The sequence below is a fragment of the Anabas testudineus genome, chromosome 13 (assembly GCF_900324465.2).
Source record: "Anabas testudineus chromosome 13, fAnaTes1.2, whole genome shotgun sequence".
In the NCBI taxonomy this organism is placed as follows: Eukaryota; Metazoa; Chordata; class Actinopteri; order Anabantiformes; family Anabantidae; genus Anabas; species Anabas testudineus.
In genome coordinates this window covers 9752205-9772472 of record NC_046622.1, presented here as the reverse complement: position 1 = coordinate 9772472, position 20268 = coordinate 9752205, and the positions used below count along the sequence as shown (strand labels likewise).

Genomic DNA, 20268 nt, shown 5'->3' with positions numbered 1-20268 from the left:
CCCTTTTCTTTTTTTTCCATCTTCTCCCGGTTACATCACAGTAAGAGACAAGTAGTAAGAGGGGATAAGAGGAAACAAGCTTGATAAAAACAAGCAAGATACAACAGTTCAGTCAGCCAGGGCAGTTTATTGCTTGACTGCAAACGTCTAAAAGCCATTCAGCCTGTCACTGTGTGTTTAAATGTTTCTCTAAGGCACAATAGGGTGAACAGTCAATCACCCTATTAAAACCTTAGTAGATGTTCTATAAAACACACATGCAGCTTTGGCATTCAGCTGAGCAAACCAGGAACTTAAAATTTCATGTCTGTACAATGATATATGTTTGGAGGAAAAGTCCTGCATACAAGATGCAGCCATACGCGGTAATAATGTCACATGCAGTAAGCAGTTTTTCTTCCTCATCTGCTTGTTTCATTGCTCAACTCCAGCTATAGTACAGGATGTCACTATTCAGTTAAGTAACATATTGAGATATTTTATTCACATTTATGCACATTTCTACTGAAGTGCAAATTATGTTTTTGCTTCTTTAAAAGCCCTGAGGTCTGTTCTAAATGTCTGAACATCAAAGTTGAATGAATCACTTACTGCAGGGGGCCATCATTCATTATTATTTGCAGAGGTTAAAGCACAAACCTCTTACTAATGTGAGTCATAAAGTGATCTATCTTATACAATTTGAATTATTATTCACTTTCCATTTTAGTGCTCTAATGTATTTTTTCAGGATTGTAGACAGTTTTTTGGGTAAGGGTTGTTCATATAGATTTCCATGATCATAGGAAACATCTGTGTGAATTAGTTTAATATGCATTTTAGTTGTCTATATTAATGAGAGCTCTGAAGCTATTTGAAACAAAACTGCATAAAGATATGAGAGTGTGTGGGAAGTAGAAGGTAGATGTCAAAGAGTCAATAAATACAGGGATTTATCAGGGTTCCACACAAAGGGATGGAACATCAACAAGGATTCAAGCTGTGAGTACAAGCCCTCAACAAATCTGACATCCTGCTCCCACTGGTTAACAGGCTGGGGTGACTGCACCACCACTTTTGTGCATCACCCGGGGTCACCTGCCAAAAACAGCTTCACTCCACTGCCTTGCTAATCTACTCTCTTGTAACCCAACACACTCCAAAGCAGTCTGCACAGCCAAAGCTCGGGGAGTCGCTGGAATTTGTATGTGAGGCGCATCCACTGTCGGCTTGCATCACGGGTGATATCCATTCTCATTGATTCCGACGTCTTCCCACATTTACATTTATTCATTAGGCAGACACTCGGCTCCCTTCCCTCCCCCGCAAGGTGTCTTAGCTTGAGCTTACTTGGCGTAATGCTCTGACAGCGTGCAACAAGAAGTAAACAAGAGGATACCGATGTCCTTTCTCATTCACAGATATAGGCTCACTGTGAAAAGAGATGTATTTATCAGAGAGAAGAAGGAAGGCAGATTCAATGAAGGGGTAAAGGGAGACAATGAGAACGAATGAACGGGACGGAGAGAATATGTTAGGGATAATGTAAGGATGGCAGAGAGAAAGCGATGCTTCTTAACTTTGTTCTCTTCAGCTTTACTTTTGAGACCTGAGGATATATGGAGTGCTGACTTGTCTGATTAAGTTAACTTACTTTGGAAAACCTTTGCTGGTCAGCAGTATCTAACACAGTACTGCAGAATAGTGTTAGAATACTGAATAATATAAGCTTGGCCCATTGATTCCAAAATATTGTTAACGTCTAACACCTGCTCTATGGGATTGCATATTTGGTGTTACAGTATTTTTTTGCCCTCTACAAATCTCTGTACTTCCTGTATGATAAGGTTATATATCACGACGTGAAATAAATCAACTGTCCTTTCTTTTTACACATTTCCACACTGTATCCTGTAACGAGAAAACAAACCTTCTATTTCTGCTTCCTTTTCCTGACCTCAGCCGCTCTTGTCGTGCCCACAGGTGTTACGTTGATGATAAAGTGTCCAGGGTGGCCTGGCTCAATAGATCCAACATCATCTTTGCTGGCCAGGACAAGTGGTCTCTGGACCCCAGAGTAGACCTGGTCACTAAAGGACAGTTGGAGTACAGCCTGCGCATACAAAAGGTAATGTTGACCATAGAGGGTACACTGGAGTGGACTATACAATAATACTTATATACCTCATTCATCACGATCTGTGGCGCGATAACAGCTGCATTCTTAGACGTAAACAAACTGTGTCAGGGATCATACCTAAATATTAATAAACTTTGAGCATTAATTGTGCTAAGGTAATAAAAACACTAAGGGGTTAAGAAGAGATCATGTTTTTTTTCTTAACCAAATTGCTGTGAGTACCTAAACATAACCATAAAATGATGCATATATATATGTATTTATATATTTATATGGCAGTTATGTTGGGCAAAACAAATTAAATATACCAGTGAACATTTGTTGATATATTCAGTATTAACATTTTGCAACTTGACATTTCCTCATTATGTAAAAAGAAAAGCTATCCAATTATAATTTCTTGTTGCAGTTTAGTTCAATTTAAATGTAATTTAAAGCCAGCAGAAAGCCAGTTTGCATATACATGAATTATACTGAATGGGGGAGAAAAAAAGGAGAACATGCATCGAGTGGATGAGGAAAAGAAAAAAATTCGGCTCATTCAGAAGAATCACCACATACAGTAGCATGTCCTGTAAATGCTAGTGTGCATTTTCAATTTTGAGAGTTAATGAGTTATAATTGTGGTTACAAATATTGATTTTAAATTTGAATCAATAGGAGGCAAAATGTAATAATAAAGCCACAATTCAATAAAAAGGTAACATTAAGTAAAGCATCATGCTCTGCCAGGATTATGTGATCCAATTATACAGTGCAAATTCAAACTAATATAGTAGTAATATAGTAATATTCTGTTTTATTGTGTGTAGGTGGACGTGTATGATGAGGGGTCGTACACCTGTTCCATTCAGACTAAGCAGCAGCCCAAGACCTCTCAGGTCTACCTCATTGTACAAGGTAAGCTGTACATACTGTAAATAAACATCTACCGTACATTACACCACACACCCATGCAAGCTGGAAAGACTCTTATTTGAGAATTGGGTAAATACATTATATCACAGCATATCATGCCCTAAACAGAAGCACGATGCCACTGAACACAAATTTTTCTTTTACACATTTAAGTTCACATTTTAAATGTCTCAATAGTGAAAGACAACATTGTGCAACTGCACACAAACAAGTGACACATCAGTGTCACCACTGTCTATTATTAAATGTGAAAATGTGTCCCTCGAAGGTGTTTGCAATGAAAATACATGAATATGCATTGTCAGAGAATAAATTTGTATGTCACAAATGCCCCCCTACAGCAACAGAAGATCTTGTTCAAGTTCAAATTATTGTTAAGCGCTCTGAAAAAAGCCTTCAGCGTTAGTTTTCCATTTCAAAGAATCGGAAATAAATTTTTTTTCTCCTGAATGAAGACAGCAAGAAAGTTGACAGCGAAAGATTATCAGGAGTAGAGCAGGACAGACACAGTGCTACAAGAGTTGATCCAAGACCTGAAGGGTGAAAATTTAAATTTTCAAGTTCTTCAAACTATTGAACAATTTGGCAACAGTAAAACTTTGCTTCTAAACATTTTTGAGTAGGGCTCGCCCTTGAAGCCTTAGTAGCATTTTACCACACAACTAATTTCACAAGGAATTTTCAAAGTAGGGTTTAGAAAATATAAAACAGATGCATTCAAAAAATTTGACCTCTACTTATACACAGACATCTACAATACTACCATGCTGCCATGGTTCTTAAGAATAAAAAATATAAGTACTTGCCACTGACCCAGAAATCGTATGGATCTGATTTAATTTAATTGTATTATTTAAATACTTTTTTTTTCAAATAAATTTATATGACAACAAACATCGGCAAAATCACCCAGCGAGACGTCCAGAGGTTATGTATGAGCAGGGCTTAAAAAACAAGCCCATGCTCACATATACTGTATAGATTTGAATTTTTTAACACTGATTATTCAGAACTGCTGATAAAGTTTTAATTAAGATCAAGAAAGTTCTCAGATCTTTGCACCAATTTGCTTAAATATTGATTTCAAAATGCATCTGTTGGATGTTGTTAGAGCTCTGACTAGTTTACAGCTAAGATGCATTTGTAATCTGCTGCTGCTACATAGTCTGGAGTCCAGACCTCACAGGTTATCTTGAACCGCTCTCCTTTTTCCCCAGAGTTAAAACTAGACACAGAGAAGCAGCATTTAGTTTTTATGCATCTTGTATCTGCAACAAACTGGAAATCTGTTCTTTTAAATCAAAGTCTAAAGAAATTGTATTGGTTCCTGCTTATTAAAATAAATGTTATTTCCTAGTCTTCTGTTTTTTGGGGTTAAGCGATGTGTGTTCGAATTTCATTGCAGTATTTCTAAAAATATATACTTTTTATATTGCCTTGTGTTTAGTTTATATGTTGTGCATGTAAATATGCCATTTTTTTTCTTATTTTTATAGTACAGTGTAAAACAATTTACACTTTAAAATAAAATGACTTGTTTAAAAATGAAATATAGCTCAAATATACCTTTAACAAACCCATTTTCAAATGTTACAGTTTGCTGTTACTTTTATGTTGAAGTGCTATTTCCAGCTGTAGAGCGACTTATGGGCAACTTGATAGCAAACATTAGCTGGGCCAGCAACAAACTCAAGTAGCCATTGAATATATCTAATAAAGAGCGAAGAGTGAACAAGTAAACACGACAAAGACCTCATTTTAACCCATATTCTAATCTATGATAGAGCAACTGCAGACTTGTGACACTTTTTAGATTAATGTCAGTATATTTTACCCTTGTTGTCTTTGTGTTAAATGTTTCTGTATTTCTAGCACCTCTTAAGACTATATAAGAGAATAAAGGCAAAGAAAAATATGCAATAAAAACATAAAAGAAATATGCATCAAGGCCAACAGCAAAACAAAAAGTTCATCAAAATGCCACTGCTAAGCCTCTGTACAGTGGCAGTGTTACACTTTTGTTGACACAAATTGCTTCTAACCTGTCAGTAACAGTCAGGCTGCCTGACAGACACAAAAGCAATACCGTATATTTTGTGTCTTTGCATGATTGCTTCAACTGTCGCCTACTCTATCCATTGGAAAACACACTACGCGGCAGTATATGTACAGTGACAAATATAATGTTTTGACTGCCCTTTTCCACTTTAAACCTACTCAGTGTCTGATGTGAAACCAAACCCTAGATGTTCACACAATAACGCACTAGACAACTTCTCATTTAACTCTCAACTGACAATATGATCCATTAATAGCATTTCTAAAGGTCAGTATGTGAATTGATGCCCCTCTTCTGGGATCCATGGCAGCAAATTGCCTCTCCTTAAAAGAATCCATTGTGCCCGGCTATTCAGCATTTGATCACTGGAATGTCTAGCGTCGACTTTCCGAGTTTCTAACGGTGGCTTCATTTATCGCAGCTTATGCGACATTTATAGCCAAACATTGATTTTGTTGCTTCGTTTTTCTGCGATTTTGTCCTCTGCCCTGTCTCTCAAATTCCCATTCAATTTTCCCTGCCATTGCTATGCTCATCTTTTGCATTTCCCCACTGTGTGGGTGTAATCTTCTTCTTGTGCTTCAGTTCAGCAGCTTTCATTTACTGTAATGTGCGGTGCAGTGCTGAAGGTGTATGTTTCTGGCAATTACTTTGAATGTGTTATTGTGAACAAATACTAAGAAGCTGTTGTGGTCAAATAATATTAAACACAAGTGTGAGGAAAATACTGAATGTGTAAGTAAAACCCTACTTCATGAACAATCCACTACTTATTCAACTCCAACTTCCACTGCTCCCTGTGTAGTTTGAGTCTTTCACTGGGGGAAGATAACAGTGTGTCTTTGTGTGAATCTCATATACAGTACCATCACACAGAGCAACCTAAACCAGCCCCCGCAAAACCCAATCAACTCTGGGGGATAATAATTCACCCTGTCTTCATCTTTTAATGGGTATGAAAATGTTTCAAGCATCAAACATTGCCCCTGGTTACCGACCCAAGAGCAGGTTCATATAACCAAAGCTGACAATTTTCCGCTAGCAGGGACAGAGACGTAATTGGAAAACAAATGATCAGACAAAGTAAATTTGCAAGGGATGAAAAAGTGGTGCACTCACAAGGCGCAGACAAGTAGCACCAGGCAGCAGGGTCACTGCACATGACAAGAATCCCAATCTAATGGCAGGCTTTCCACCCCAATCCAATTTGATTTTTGTGAAACATAGAGCTGGAAGTTTAGCCGACGAGCAAGCCCAGGCTGGTGTCGTGGTGATTTGATGGTTTAACTTTGATGTGTGCCAAGTTTAGACAGGAAAAGAGGATGTACTGTAAGCATTATTTATGACCACAGTTAAAAATCATGAAAAAATCTTGAAGAAATGGACAGAATCATGAATTAGTACACATTTAACCACTCGTTTAACAATATGACTTTCGACTTTGGTTCAATAACATTAGAGCAAAACTCACTAGAGCACAGCTGGTTCACACTTTACCTCCTTGAACCAAGTAACCCATCTTAAAATGATAACTGCCACATTAAATGGATGTTTTAAGCCTGAATAAAGTTCAAGATTTCTTATTCCATCATTTGATCAAATAGTAATAAGTGTCTTCTATTGATGCTGCATCTGATAGCTTTCTATGGGTGATGCTGTATCTAGGTGGTATCCACAGTGCTCAAACCTGTCTGTAGCTCATACAAACCACTTGGCTGTAATTAATGCTACTGGACGCATTGCATTATCCCCAATGTAAAATAAAAATATTTGTCATTTGATGTGTATTGCAAAAGATTGATAGCTATTTCTTTGCAACCATGATGTCATAATGAATGAACTAAAGCCTTCTCCATTTGCATGGAACTGATTAAACTTGAGGACGTGGAAACTGTGGATATAATTTCACTTTCTCTTCCTTTTCTGTGTCTATTTTTAAACATTGTTATATCAAGTTAGCCACTAAAAGAACAAATTCTTACTTAAATGCATGGTCTATTGCTCAGTGTCATGGGGTATAATCAACTCTATTAAACAAGTACTGTAACATAGTAACATCATTACAGTGAACAACAGCAGTGAAACTAGATCAGATAGGAGCAAAAAATAAGTGGCACAGTGGCGAGCATGAAATAACACTGTGTAAGAGGGTAATAAAGCAGCACCAATCATGTGAGAGTAGACATGTACGAGAGAATCGTTATAATGGTGATAGGAGATATCTTATTATTATATTAAGTATGTAGGAATGTCCATGCCCTGTAAACCAAAAGAAAAACTAACATTTTGGCCTTAATTGCTTAGTGTTTAATATTTGAGTTCATGGCACAGCAATCGTTTGCATTAGGAAGTATGACAACATCAAATCTGTTCTGCCATGTCTGTGGCTGATGAATACTGTACTATATTTAGTTGAAGACAAAGATCCTCCGATAAAATTAATCCCCGCTCAATCAAACTCTGCATGCAATTTATTTTTCTTGTTCCAGAGGATGGATGAGTTCTATCTTCTTTTGTTGTGGAAATAGAAGCAGAAATGGAATAGATAAAGACAACGTAATTTTGGCCATGAACTGACAAGCTCCTACTACAAATGGTCACCCTTAACAAAAGTGCTGTATGAATGATAAAGCGAGCGTACATTGTCATATAAGGCAGTGTTGTTCAGATGGTCAAGCTGTCACTCCGCCTGTTTGGACTAGACAGAAATTGTTGATTGTCATGAATCTTACAGTAGAAAAAAGATTAAATGTACTAAATGTATACTAGTCATACTAGTATGACTGTAATCTCTTAGTCCTGTTTACATAACACCACTAAATTATTTTAAGGAATCAGGGTGAGATTTTTTTTTTAAAAACATAAAGCATAAGCCCCAAAATAGCCCCAATCCCCACCCCAGCCTTTTTTCTTCAGTCCTTTGTGTAACAGCATCCACAAGCAATGTTTCAGCAAATTCAGCAAATCTCAATATGCTATGCAAATGTGTTTTATAAAATCCAGCGGCTGGAGAGTGATTCATTCATCTCATGAGGTCCTCTTATAATACTCGCCCCACAGGACTGGAAGTTTTACTTCGTTTAGCCCTCGCTGTACTCTAACTGCCGATCAGCATGCAAACTGCTGACCCCAGTCAGAAATATTGCAGCTTGTTGAACTCTAGTGTATAGAACGTTTTGTGCTATTTCACCAGTTAGCAAAATAATAGTCAGCAAATGATTCGGCTGTCTATTATTCCGTGATTCAAGTCTCTGGTTTAATCTGCCCATGTGTAAATCGAAAGTCATTCTGTTGAATCGTGCATCCCGAGCTGAAGGAGCTGCAACAGTTGACAGTAATTGTCACTTTGCTTGTGTTTTTTCAATGAATGCATGTGTGTCTGTGTGTGCCTGCGAAGCCAATTATACAGATGTGTGTGTTGATTGCTTGCCAGGTACCATGAAGCTTGTCAATAGTATTGATATTGTGTCTCGCACTGTAATAGACTGCTTTCTTGGATCATTTTCTGTTTTGTTTTGTTTTTTTTCCTTCGTCTACCTCCTTCTTGACAGTGCTTAATCAGCTGATTCATATCAGGATTGATCCAATACTGTCACTTTTAAATTAACGATATATCTTCAATATGCATTGACCTATATGAAATGCTTTTAGCGGCCTTTTTATAAAACAATTCAAATTTGTCTTGTCGTAACCTGTGAAACAACTCGCTTGTTTTATTTTCTCCCAACCTTGTTTTTTATGTTACGAGACTGCGTCTTTGTACCTATTTTTTTTAATACAATATCATAAGTCTTATTTTTGTTTGGGTTTATGGCCTGAAACAGTCTGTCTAGGCAATCTGGATTAGCCCTTAAATCTACAAGTTATCACCCAAACCTTCCTTGTGAGCAGCTTTCTCTCCAAGACAGATGGTATTATTCATTCATAAATGTCACGGAAACAGAGGGACTATAAAGTAGCAGACAAAGTGAATAGTCCCGTAAGCAGCTGTTCCCTGGCTGCTGTGACCCCATTTCAATATGTTGTGTCCATTGAGAAGCGACACATGTTAATGTACTGCAGACACTTGCTCTGGAGCATGGAGAATTGACAGAATTTATGCAGGATGTTGTTGCATAAAAAATCAGACAAATGCAGCGACAGTTTGCTGCAGTGTTAGAGTTCTGTTTACTCTTGTTGTAAGCAAAGAACTCCTAGAAAATATTTTTTCTTTCCTCAAGCATGATGCTTGATTTAACCTTTATTTTATATCTGCCAAGTGCTCTTTTCCTTGTTTTTAACAGTGTGAGCCCTATGCTTTTTATCGACTCTCACTCAGCCACAGGAAACAACCTTTATCCCTGCTAGGCATCACTGAATATCACAGATCAGATCAGAACCATCAAGTGCCTCCTCTTCCACAGTTATCTGTCTTTTCCTTTCTTTTTCTTTTTTTTTTTTTTTTTTTATTCCAACCTTGTATCACAATGCTGTGGTATTTAAAGAGCTAATCCGCAGAACTCTCTAAAGTCAGTCATGTCACTCTAAAGAGCACCCCAGCAGGAGGGGGCTGGTGAGTGTGCGTGCATATAGTCTGTGTGGCTATGTGTTGGCGCATATCTTCTGCTCTACAGTCTGTGCAAGGAAGAAGACTGACCTTTTAACAATTATCATGGGACAATCAGAACCTTTCAGCGTGGTGTCTGGGAAGCTATCTATCCACCATCCTTTGCACCACCTCTTCTCATGTCTACTCCTCCTTCCTCTTTTCTTCTGCTCCTGCACACCCCCTCACATTTCTGCATCTTGGACCACTCCTTATCTGTATTGTTGCTGAGGTATTTTGTTACCTCCTCTCACACAAACCATCATGTTGTTTGGACAGGATAAGAGATTGAAAGACTGGGGAATTAAAAGGGATGCAGAGGGTAAATGAGGATTAGGTATGGCCACCATTAATTTTAGAAACCGGCAGTCTGTCTGGCTCTAGTGCTACAGCACCATAATCACACCCACATACACATTATGGCTTGTTTTGCTGCCAGCCATGGAGATCAGACTACATGCTCTCAGCTGAATGATTCCTCCTTACCTGTCTGAAAAAAGCCTGTTAAGAGAGATCAATGAACCTACTGTACCACTCACCAAAGGAAGAAAAGCAAACACATAAACAAAATTTCTTCCTCACTAAGCTCCTTCCTGCAGCTGTTAGCAGCCTCACGTTGAAGGCAAAGCTTGTCAGCTGCTTGTCAAGGTCTTACCACCAGTCAGAGATCACATAAAGCATGGAAGAATTTAGTTTCTGTCTAGTGTTTATAGCATACAGCATACCACCCTTGGTGCCGCGTAGCTTTGTCTAAAGGTGTAGTGATGATCTTTTTAAGATGACAGCAGAAACTTGGTCTAAAATGACGCATACTGTATTGTGTGTTACAATGATTTGAGCTGAATCATGCTTAGCGTGTTTGGCAAGCTGCAGAGGAACGCACGGATTTGTGAAGTGCAGAATCTGACATTTCTCTCACCATTGTGATTTTCAGAATGGATGGTTCTGTAGGAATTCAACTGGGAAAAGTGAGAAGTTATAGGGATATGTTGCACCTGAAAAGATTGCTACTGTATTTAAATCATTTTTTGATAAATTCTCACCGCCAAAAAATGTTTTTTAACTTCTTTCTGTAGCCATTTCTCTGACTGGCTTTTGTGGTGTGTGGTAAATTTTTACAAATGCTTAGTTTTTTACATCTGCATCAATGGATTATTTTTTTCTTTGGCCACATGGGGCAGTGGTAGAAGCTTTAACCACAACACTTATGTATTATTAATTTATGAAGCCTAATATGTTAGGAAAAAGTGATCTTTTTCAACTTGGAGCAGACACTGAGCATTAATTTGGGATTGCATTTCTCACCTTCTGATGAAGCCCATTAGAAATGCAGCTTTTAGCTCAGCTTTCAGTAAATACCAACTCCTGTGGGAGAATTCTGGCTCTTTAGACTACCACCATATCCACCAATTAATCTTGATGCTGTTTGGTAATGGTAGCACCAGGTAGCACATAATCAATTTAGCAGAACTTTTTCGCTCGTGTCTAGAAATGACACTAATGTGATATGTGACCGAGCTGTCAGTAAAGTTGCGAGCTGTAAAAACCAAGCCAGTGAGAGAAAAGACATTAAGCCTCTCTGCTGAGCTGTGGAGAACAGCACAGTTGGGTGATAAGTCTCTCTGGGTTTGTCACTAGGAGCAACCTATCTTACTTGACACATAATCTTTTGATCCACTGTTAATATCAAAATATGAATCAGTGCAGCATTAAATGCATCACTTCATATTGTCGCTACAAACGTAGATTCATCCATCTCTGAAAACTCGCGATGCCTTATTTGTAGAGTGTAAACACTCGACACATTAAGAAGAAATCAAAGCCCAAGGTTCAAGACTTTTAAACGTCCCCAATAAACCCTGCAGAAGTGCTTGTACGTCTCAAGGCCAGACATCAGCACTGCCTCACCTCATTGTGCAAGTTGTGAGCATGATGGCAGACCAGTGACTAGACACACATCCATATACTCTGCACTCTCCACATTGCAGCTGTCACACTGCCCATTATTCCATGTAGCTACACAGTTGGATGAAGTAGAGGTGTAAGAGATAGAGAAAGAGAGAGGGAGAAGGCAGCCACACACATTTTCCATTGCCTTTGAACCTTCATAATGAAACTGACTCCTTGAAGTTTTAATGAAAGCAACTATTTACCATTCCCTTTTCTCCCTGGGCTGCTGAGCTTATGTTGCCTAGGCTGAGTCTCTAAAAAGTAAAAGAATAAAATAAAACTACAGTCTCCTTTAATCTTCTTTATGCTGGCTGCAAGAGGAGCTCTCATGCATTTAAATGGGGGCATCCCATGGACACACATGACAGGAGGGGTATTGACAGGGGCTGCAAGTGAGCCATCTAGGCCATATTTCACAGACTAACCAGGTGAACCATTGGCCATAAGTTCTGGCCAGCATCTGCCCCTGGTGTTATCTCTGATGTAGAGGGCCACTATTTCTTTCTGCATCGCCTCCACTGTCTGAACACATACCCATTACTTGTGTAGGACCTGCCAGTATCGTGTCTCTCCATCTTTTTCCACCCTCTATGTGTCCCGGGCCTGTCAGATAGATGGACAACCCTTTGGCATGCCGTTCCTCGTGCTTGTGAATGCCTCTTGAAGTGAGATTGAGTGGCACAGTTAAACCTGACCTCACCTGCTTTCTCTAAGGGGTAAAAAAAATAATACATTTGGTGTGTATAGAGGATGTATTAGTGTATTAGTGTCTTATGTGTTACAACATGTGGCTGTCTTTAAAGAATGTCACCTACATTTGTTGCAGCTGTATTTTTAACATTTCACTCTGTTGTACATTAACTGGATGCTTTTATTCAGGACAGAAGACGAAAAATTAGAAGAAATTAATCATTTTCAACTGATGAACCATTATATGTGACTGGTGTGCTCTGTTAAATGTTCTACCTATTAGATCCATTTAGAACTTGGAAGAGAAGAAAGCAGCATGAAGAAGAATAGTCTTTGTTTTGTGTGCATTTGGTGTGTGTGTCAGTGGCACAAGTCAGCTCTTCAGATGCACACTGAGAGATATCTGATTTCAGATGCTTCCTGACGACTCAGACTCAGCACTACTGTGTCCCATGTGGATTCAAACCACTTCTGTAGCCTTTTCTCCTGCCAGCAGTCAGTAAAAAAAAAAACTGCACAGCACCACTAACGTGTCTGTGGAGTCTTAGTCACGTTTAATGCTCAGTTTGAACTGACAAGCATATGCAAGAGGAGATCCGAACACTATTGTTCATGTCAGGAGTAGTTTTTTTGTTTATTGGCTGACATCTGTCATGTGCTGTGAATGATTACACACTTGTGCCTTTTCTAGTGAGTGTATTTGGCTGCTCCATCTCCCAGTGCCCAGTGCCCCACCAGATGTTTGGCATGTTATTTACTTGGCCCATATGGCAGCCAATGCTGATGCAGTGCTTTACGTACCAAGTCGTCTGTGTGACAGAAGTGTGCTAAACATCTCTCGTGATGGAGCATATGTCTTGTTAGATAACTTTTTGATGTAAGGTTGCTTTTCAAAAATGCTGGAGTAGGAAAACATTTAGGTGATGCTGACAATTGTCAGTCACTGAAGATAGTTCATATATTTGAATGCGAATATAAAAACTAAAGCATCAGATCTAAGGTTACTTTTAATAAAGTGACTTAAACTGACTTCAAAGGTACCTCGGTATCACTTGGTTCAGACTTAACACTAATCCACAAACAGTTTGAAGTTCTTTTAAACACACATGCATAGTACACAGCCACCTGGAGGGAGTAAAAATAGATCTCAGCAATGGAAAAAAAAATATTTTCCCTAAATCACTTATGGAAGAAAAATATTTACGACTCTTCATTACAAAATGCTGCACTCTAGTGCAAAGGCGTCTCACAGAAAAAATAGCTGAGTGTTGTCGAGTATGTGCCTCATCTCAGCACTTTGATGGCACAGCTATGGATTTGATGGCAAATATGTTTTGTTTTGTTTTTTTGTTTGTTTTTTTTATTTTTTTGTTCCTGGGAGGGTCTTTGAGAGTTGGCACTGGGCGGCTGCTGCGGTGGCCACTGTGGTAAATAACATATGGGCTTGTTATCTCTCCTCAGAGCTAGAAAACACTCTCCCACCACCAGCCACTTGCTCATTAGACTGCATCTCAAGGCAAAGCACAGAAACAGAGACTAAGGGAAGGAAGAGTGAGAGGAAGGGAAATGGAGTGACAGTGATGAGCTGAGGAGACAGAATGGCAAAAGACAAAGAGAAAAGAGATTTAAAGCAAGATAGGAAGGGAAAAAGATAAGCATAGGGATAGAGGTTGTATTATGTACTGTGTGCACAAACTTAATGCGCAGGTGCAAATGTGCATGCTTCCATTAAAAAGAAAAGGAGTTGATAAAAGGGCTGCTTATTTAAAAGAGGAAGTTGAAAGGCAGTAAGAGTGACAACCACTGAGGCACAGGAGAGATAGTGTGATGGCACAACCCGCCCATCAACAAGCGTAACACCAGCAGCAGCAGCAGCAGCAGCTGTGAGCCCAGTTACAGCCTGTGTGTGTGTATGTGTGTGTGTGTGTGTGTGTGTGTGTGTGTGTGTGTGTGTGTGTGTGTGTGCGTGTGCGTGTAGCACGGTGCTGTGGTCTCCAGCTGAGTGTGTCAGGTGCTCTCCACTCTACCAGCTGTTCACAGCTCTTCACACAGTATGAACCAACAAGCTGGTTGAGAGTCTACAGATCTGGAACCCAATCAACACTAACACAAAGGCAGTGATTCGTTTTCGCATTTCCAAGCAAAATGGGACACTTCAAGTTGTGTAAACTTTCATATAGATTCGCCCAACCCATTTTTTTTTTTGTATTCAGTAGTTGTTTTATTCAGTAGTTACTGTATTTTTTCAGCCAGAGATCAACGACTATCTAACACCTGAAGAGATTTAATATACCATGACAGAAAAATTACAGAAAGTTAAAATTACATACATCTTAATTTCTGAGACACCAGAAAGTTTATGCCACATTTAAATGACAATTTCCTCAAATTAAAAAGAAGAAATTAAGAAAGTATTCACAGCTTACCTTATTTCCACATTTAGCTTTATTCTAAAATGGATACATTTATTATTTCACTCTATTTCACATTATTTTACAAACAAAACTTTATAGTGACAATTTGAAAGAAAAAAAAAACATGAGTATTCACAGTGTTTGCCATGACACCCAGAAATTAGCTCTGGTGCGTCAACTGATCATCCTTTAGATGTTTCCACAACTCCACCGGTGCATGTCAGAGCACAAACCAACCCAAGAAGTCCAAGAAACTGTCTGTAGACCTCTGAGAAACCGACACTCCCCATTGTAACTGATGGAGCTTGAGAGTTACTGCAAAGAAGAATGGGAGAAACTGCCAAAAAATAGGTGTGCCAAGCTGGTAGCACCACACTCAGAAATACTTGAGGCTGTAATTGGTGCTAAAGGTGCTTCAACAAACTACTGAGCAAAAGCTGTGAATACTTACTGAATGCACTGTATGTTGTGTGGAACAGGAGTGACGCCAGGTTCCCACACAGTTTTATTTGATTGAGGATGTGTGTTAACAGTTATGTAATGTAGATTGGCAACATCTAGTGGCCTTACTAGTTACTGCAGCATATATGACAAGTAAGACTACATCAGGAGAAGGTTGAATTGATTGGTCAGAAAGAACAGAACCTTACAACAGTAGACTGACATTCAGTTCCAACATGAAACCTTACCTCTAATCTAACCTTAGCCCACTGGGCCAGCGAATTGAACCTATAAAGGCCAATTTATGCTTCCTGCAGGAGGCGGTGCAAAACCCTGCACATTTATGTCATTGTAGCGACTGCAGGAGTCTGTGAGGTCCCTGTGCAGGCTTGGAGTGTGTCATTTTCCTTATTGATAATTGGCTTATTAGCCACAGTGAACCCCAACCCAGCCATTTCCTTCTACACCTTGTTCCAACACACACTGAGAATTATATAGTCAACATACGTATTTATAAAGATTAAGTTTGAATAATGTGATGCACTCTCATTTGCACTGTCCCACTGAAGAGCTTGGGTGGTGAGAGTTCATCAGCAAGGCTGCAAGTTCAAAGTTAAAGGCTGCTAGCAAAGAAGTCTGCGTTTGATTCTGTACAGGCATTGTTGTACATGCATGTGCACAAGAAATACACACTCACGCTCCCCTTTATGGGGCGCACTTTAATCTAATGAATAGTAGCAAATGGGTGCAAATCAGGTAGTATTGATTAGCTAGTGCTGATTGCTGGCTTGACTTCCACAGAACATCCTTGAGGGCTTTTAAGGATCAAGGGAATTATCCTGAAAGGCCATCTGAATGCCACAATAACTCAAGCTGTAATTTGATAGAACCTTTTTAATGCCTGCATGAGATAGTATGTTGTTGCTTTGAATTCTAGTTTCACTTTTGCATAAATCAATATAATACTGTGCAGGCTCACTAATGTGTTGTAATGAAGAAAATAAGTACTTCTGTTCAGTAATCACGAGCAGCTCCAGTCTTTTGTGTGTGTTCTAAAATGTTCACTCTCTTAATCAAACCATTGCAGCTCATATACTGTAGATTTAGCACTTTGGAGTTTTGAATGTAATTTGTCAGTTTGAAGCCTAATTGTTCAGTTTTAATCAGTTCAAGTCGTGGGACGATGAATGAGAGAAACTTGAGAAGATAAAGAAAAAAAAAATGCACAACACCTTTGACTCCCTAAAAGAAATCATGTTTTGCTGAACCAGCTGTACTGGACAAGGCTGGAAATTGCTTTGGAATAATAAAGAGAAGATCAGGGTGATTTCACATTGGGAGGAAAATGGGAAGTAGTGGGGCATAAAAGGCATCCAAACTGAGCTGCGGAGGTATCTGGGTTGTGGGAGGGCTTGTGGTCTCCAATAACCCTTGTCTGGGCAAAGTGACATAATGAGGAATGGGCTTTGGGAGTGGAAGAACAAAGGGCAGGAAGTATTAAACAGCTGAAGAAATGGTACCTTTAGAGGGAGAGGCAGCCATTACAGCCAAATTCTGTAACCTTGGATTTAGCTTGTCTAGCCGTATTTGTTTTTCTTATTATCATGGGCCTGTGTGATATTATCAGCCTTTAAATCATCTGACAGCTTGAACGCAAAATCTGCTTTGCCTTTTTTTGGTAAGCCCTCCGCACTTTGTGGGCACCAAGATTTGCCTCCTGAAGAGGCAACGGGTTTACGGAGCTACTTCAGTAAGGCCAAGATAAGAATTACAGCTTCTATAGAATATATAAACAGACATTTTTCATAAGTGCAAGAGCTGCCATTATTGGTCTGATGAAAACAAATTGTAGCATTTTCTCTTCTTTGACCCTTCCTGGCTGAGTGTGTATGTCTCCTTAGCAAAAATAAAATGCTATAGTACACCTTTCTATCTCACAGCTCTTGTTTTCCCTTTTTCAGTGTAAACACCAATTAAATCTTCAAGTGATTTACAAGTTGCTGCCCCTGTGGAACCCTGAACACAGCCTGAAAAAGCATCTCCTTAATTAATCACCTTAGTGTCCCTGAGTAAAATGAGCTCTAAATATCAGTCTCAAATGGAGAAATCTCTCCTTTAGAAAAACACAGAGAGAAACCTCAGTTTTTTTCCTCCCTCCCTTCCATCGGTGCCTCTAGCAGGCCATTGCATCTGTCTCGTATCTGGTACTTCCTTTGAAAGCTGCACAGGCATCTGGGGTTTTTTAAAGCACTGCCGCTGCTGATAGCTACAGTTGGTGTCTTCTCTGTCATCACCCCTCTCATCTACCTTTTCTTTTTCTCTCCTGTTTTCGCAACAGCTAAGCCCAGTGGCATAGCCGAGCCACTCGAGCTCCTTCTTCTGCAGCACTAACAGCAGCGTCAGCCCACTTCTCAGACTTATGTATTCCCCTTCCTTTCAATTCTGCAGTGAGAGGCACAGAGAAATTAGTGTGTATGTGTGTTGCTGCAGACAACACACCCCGAGGTCTCAGATCAAACGAGATCAGTGCTCCTCTGTATTTTGCATGTGGTGCCACAACGTGTGACCGTGTGTGTGTGGCTCATGCAGATGTATCTTGTCCTACATTGAGAAAAAATGTCAACATCAATAACTCCCTAAGTTAGAGAATGTGTGTTTGTGATTGTGTTTGGGTGTACGATATGCATACAGTAGTGAATATATGATTCAGTATGACCGACAGCCCAGCCATAAGGCTTAGTGTTAACCTAAAGAGATATTCTTTATCAACAAAAGCACATTGCAGGCATATGGAGATTTAGCACAGTGAGTACTTTTCTTCTTTCGTACTGTAGCTCATCTACCCTTTGGCCCTTTTTCCTCTTTCAAAAACTCTTTTAATAAGCCATAGTAAGTGTAAGATGGCAAATCTTTCTTGCAGATTTGTTAAAGACCAACATCATGTGACTGTGGGGTTCGTGTTCTTCTGCTCCTCCTTTCACCTGGAAAAGCCAAAGATTGATGATGTGTGTTTTCATCCCTGGAATTTCTAGTCCTAAAGTTTAAGCAATGACGGATTGCCTTGTAAAATCCATGTGTTAAAGTGGAGTCGCAGGAAAAGGCAAAAATCGCATAAGCACGGAAATAAACACACAGCAGCGTCGAGGCACAGCGTGTGCTTGTTTAAAGTAAAGTTATGCGATCAGAGCTGCGACAGGGGCCACGCTGATGACCAACAAGCTGGTTATTGTTCATTTTTGGGGCTTTTGGAGAGGAGTTTTTGGGATGACCTTGTTTTATAGAAAGCAGGTAATTGGCAGTAAAGCTTCCAAGCACTGAAAGCTAAAGAGCTGTGAGTGTTTTCTCCTGATTATCTTCTAATGGTTTCAAATTAGCTGTGCATAATCGCCCGCCTCTTCTACACTCGCTGCCACATCACTCCTCTAAATGTCGCATTGAGAGCCAGTGGGGGGTAAATGTAGGAGGAAGCAAAATGAACCCAAGGGGGAAAATACAAAACATGTAAAATGGTATACACATAAAACAATGGCAGTATAGATCATTTAGTGCCCTACTTTAATGTTTTTGATATAAAACTGTAGTTATGCCATTGCACAAAAAATAGTTAATTTACAATCCAAAATGTTTTGTCCGTAAAGTCACATATGTTTTCCTTTTCTTCTTAGCCAGTCGTCCACGATGGGGACACACTAAGAGTGATTTTTTACATGCAAGGCTCAAAACTTCTTGTTTGCAGTTTTCTATGGGTGTCCTGAAGAGCAAAACCGAGTTTGGCTCAGTAATCCTTGAATTGTAATGAACAGTTTAGCTTCAATATAAAGCAATCTGACACAGTCCAGGTGGGCAAGGTTGCATCCTGTATTACCTGCTGCCTCCTCTGTTTCTGTTCAAAGGCTAATTTCATGCTCAATACACCTGCATCCGAGACGGACTAAGCAAGAGTGTTTGTGTATTTTTGATACATCAGAGAATAGACCACCTGCCATTATAAGAAATAAGAACCGAAGGGGAAACATGGAGAGTGGGAGAGTGAGAGTACTGGAGAAATTCTGAGCAGAGCTCTCTGGGAACAAGTAGCACTATAACAAGTTGGTTATTTTTCTGATCCTGATTTAAGGTGCATGCTTTATCTATTTGTTGTTTTTGTTCCTTCCAGATTTTGACAATCAGGGATGATATTGTTGTTAATTATTAGTTTATTTGTGCACCTTTAAGGTCAAGCTGTGTTTTCTAGCATTTCCATGAGTGTTCACAACATTAATCATCTTTCTTGGAGCCATGACTTTTGTTAAACTGGACCTGTCAGTTGTTAAAATACCAAATCAAACATCAAGGTTGAGCTGCAGTACATTGAGCACAACCACCTTGTCCATGAAGTTTATCTTCACAATCTTCTTTCTTTTTTTATTTAATAATTGCACCATTTTCTCTCAAAGAACTGCCCTACTTTGTTTTTCATAAGCATTTGGCCTATAGTACACCAAAAGAGACATTTTTTAGTTGTTGGGTATGAGCAGATGTGGAGCAGGTGGGATTTGCCATTCTTCATTGCACACAATCATGTGTACGCATGGATGGTACATACAAACTGTTTTGTTCATACTGGCAGCACAAACATCGAAATGAATCATACATGCTTCAACTTTTCATTTTGCAACTTTATCGCCTGATAGAATATATGATTTGAACCATTCTGTATAACCTAGATTATATTCACTCAATTCAGTTTTTTTATTATTTAGTTATTTTTGCATACAGTGCCCTAACCATGTTGTTTTTGTGTCTATGCCTAGTATTTTATTGCCTCAAGGTAACCAAACTGTATTCTATAAACATAAGGAAGTGGCTGGTTTGCCATCCACCATTATGATGCATCAAGAATTGCCATGGGGGTGCTATTTCCCTGTATCTCAAGAAATGCCTTCAGACATAAGAGTACTAATTCACATGATGCTTCTATTGGTTGTTTGAGGGACAGATAATCTTTATGGGCATTTAGATTTTTAGAAGACCCTCCTTTTCAAAGTATCTCAGGCTACGTCAAAACTAATCCAACTAATTTCATCAAGACACACTATTCTCTCTGTTTTTG

General features: G+C 39.2%; 1 protein-coding gene across 1 annotated transcript in view; it reads left to right on the top strand.

The window, feature by feature from the left end:
- The window catches only part of lsamp (limbic system associated membrane protein), a 160606-nt gene that overhangs the window by 104484 nt on the left and 35854 nt on the right, over window positions 1–20268 (top strand). The window contains exons 2-3 of the mRNA XM_026341770.1: window positions 1963–2107; window positions 2932–3019. Coding sequence (XP_026197555.1) covers window positions 1963–2107; window positions 2932–3019 — 233 coding nt within the window. The remainder of the gene's footprint in view (window positions 1–1962; window positions 2108–2931; window positions 3020–20268) is intronic.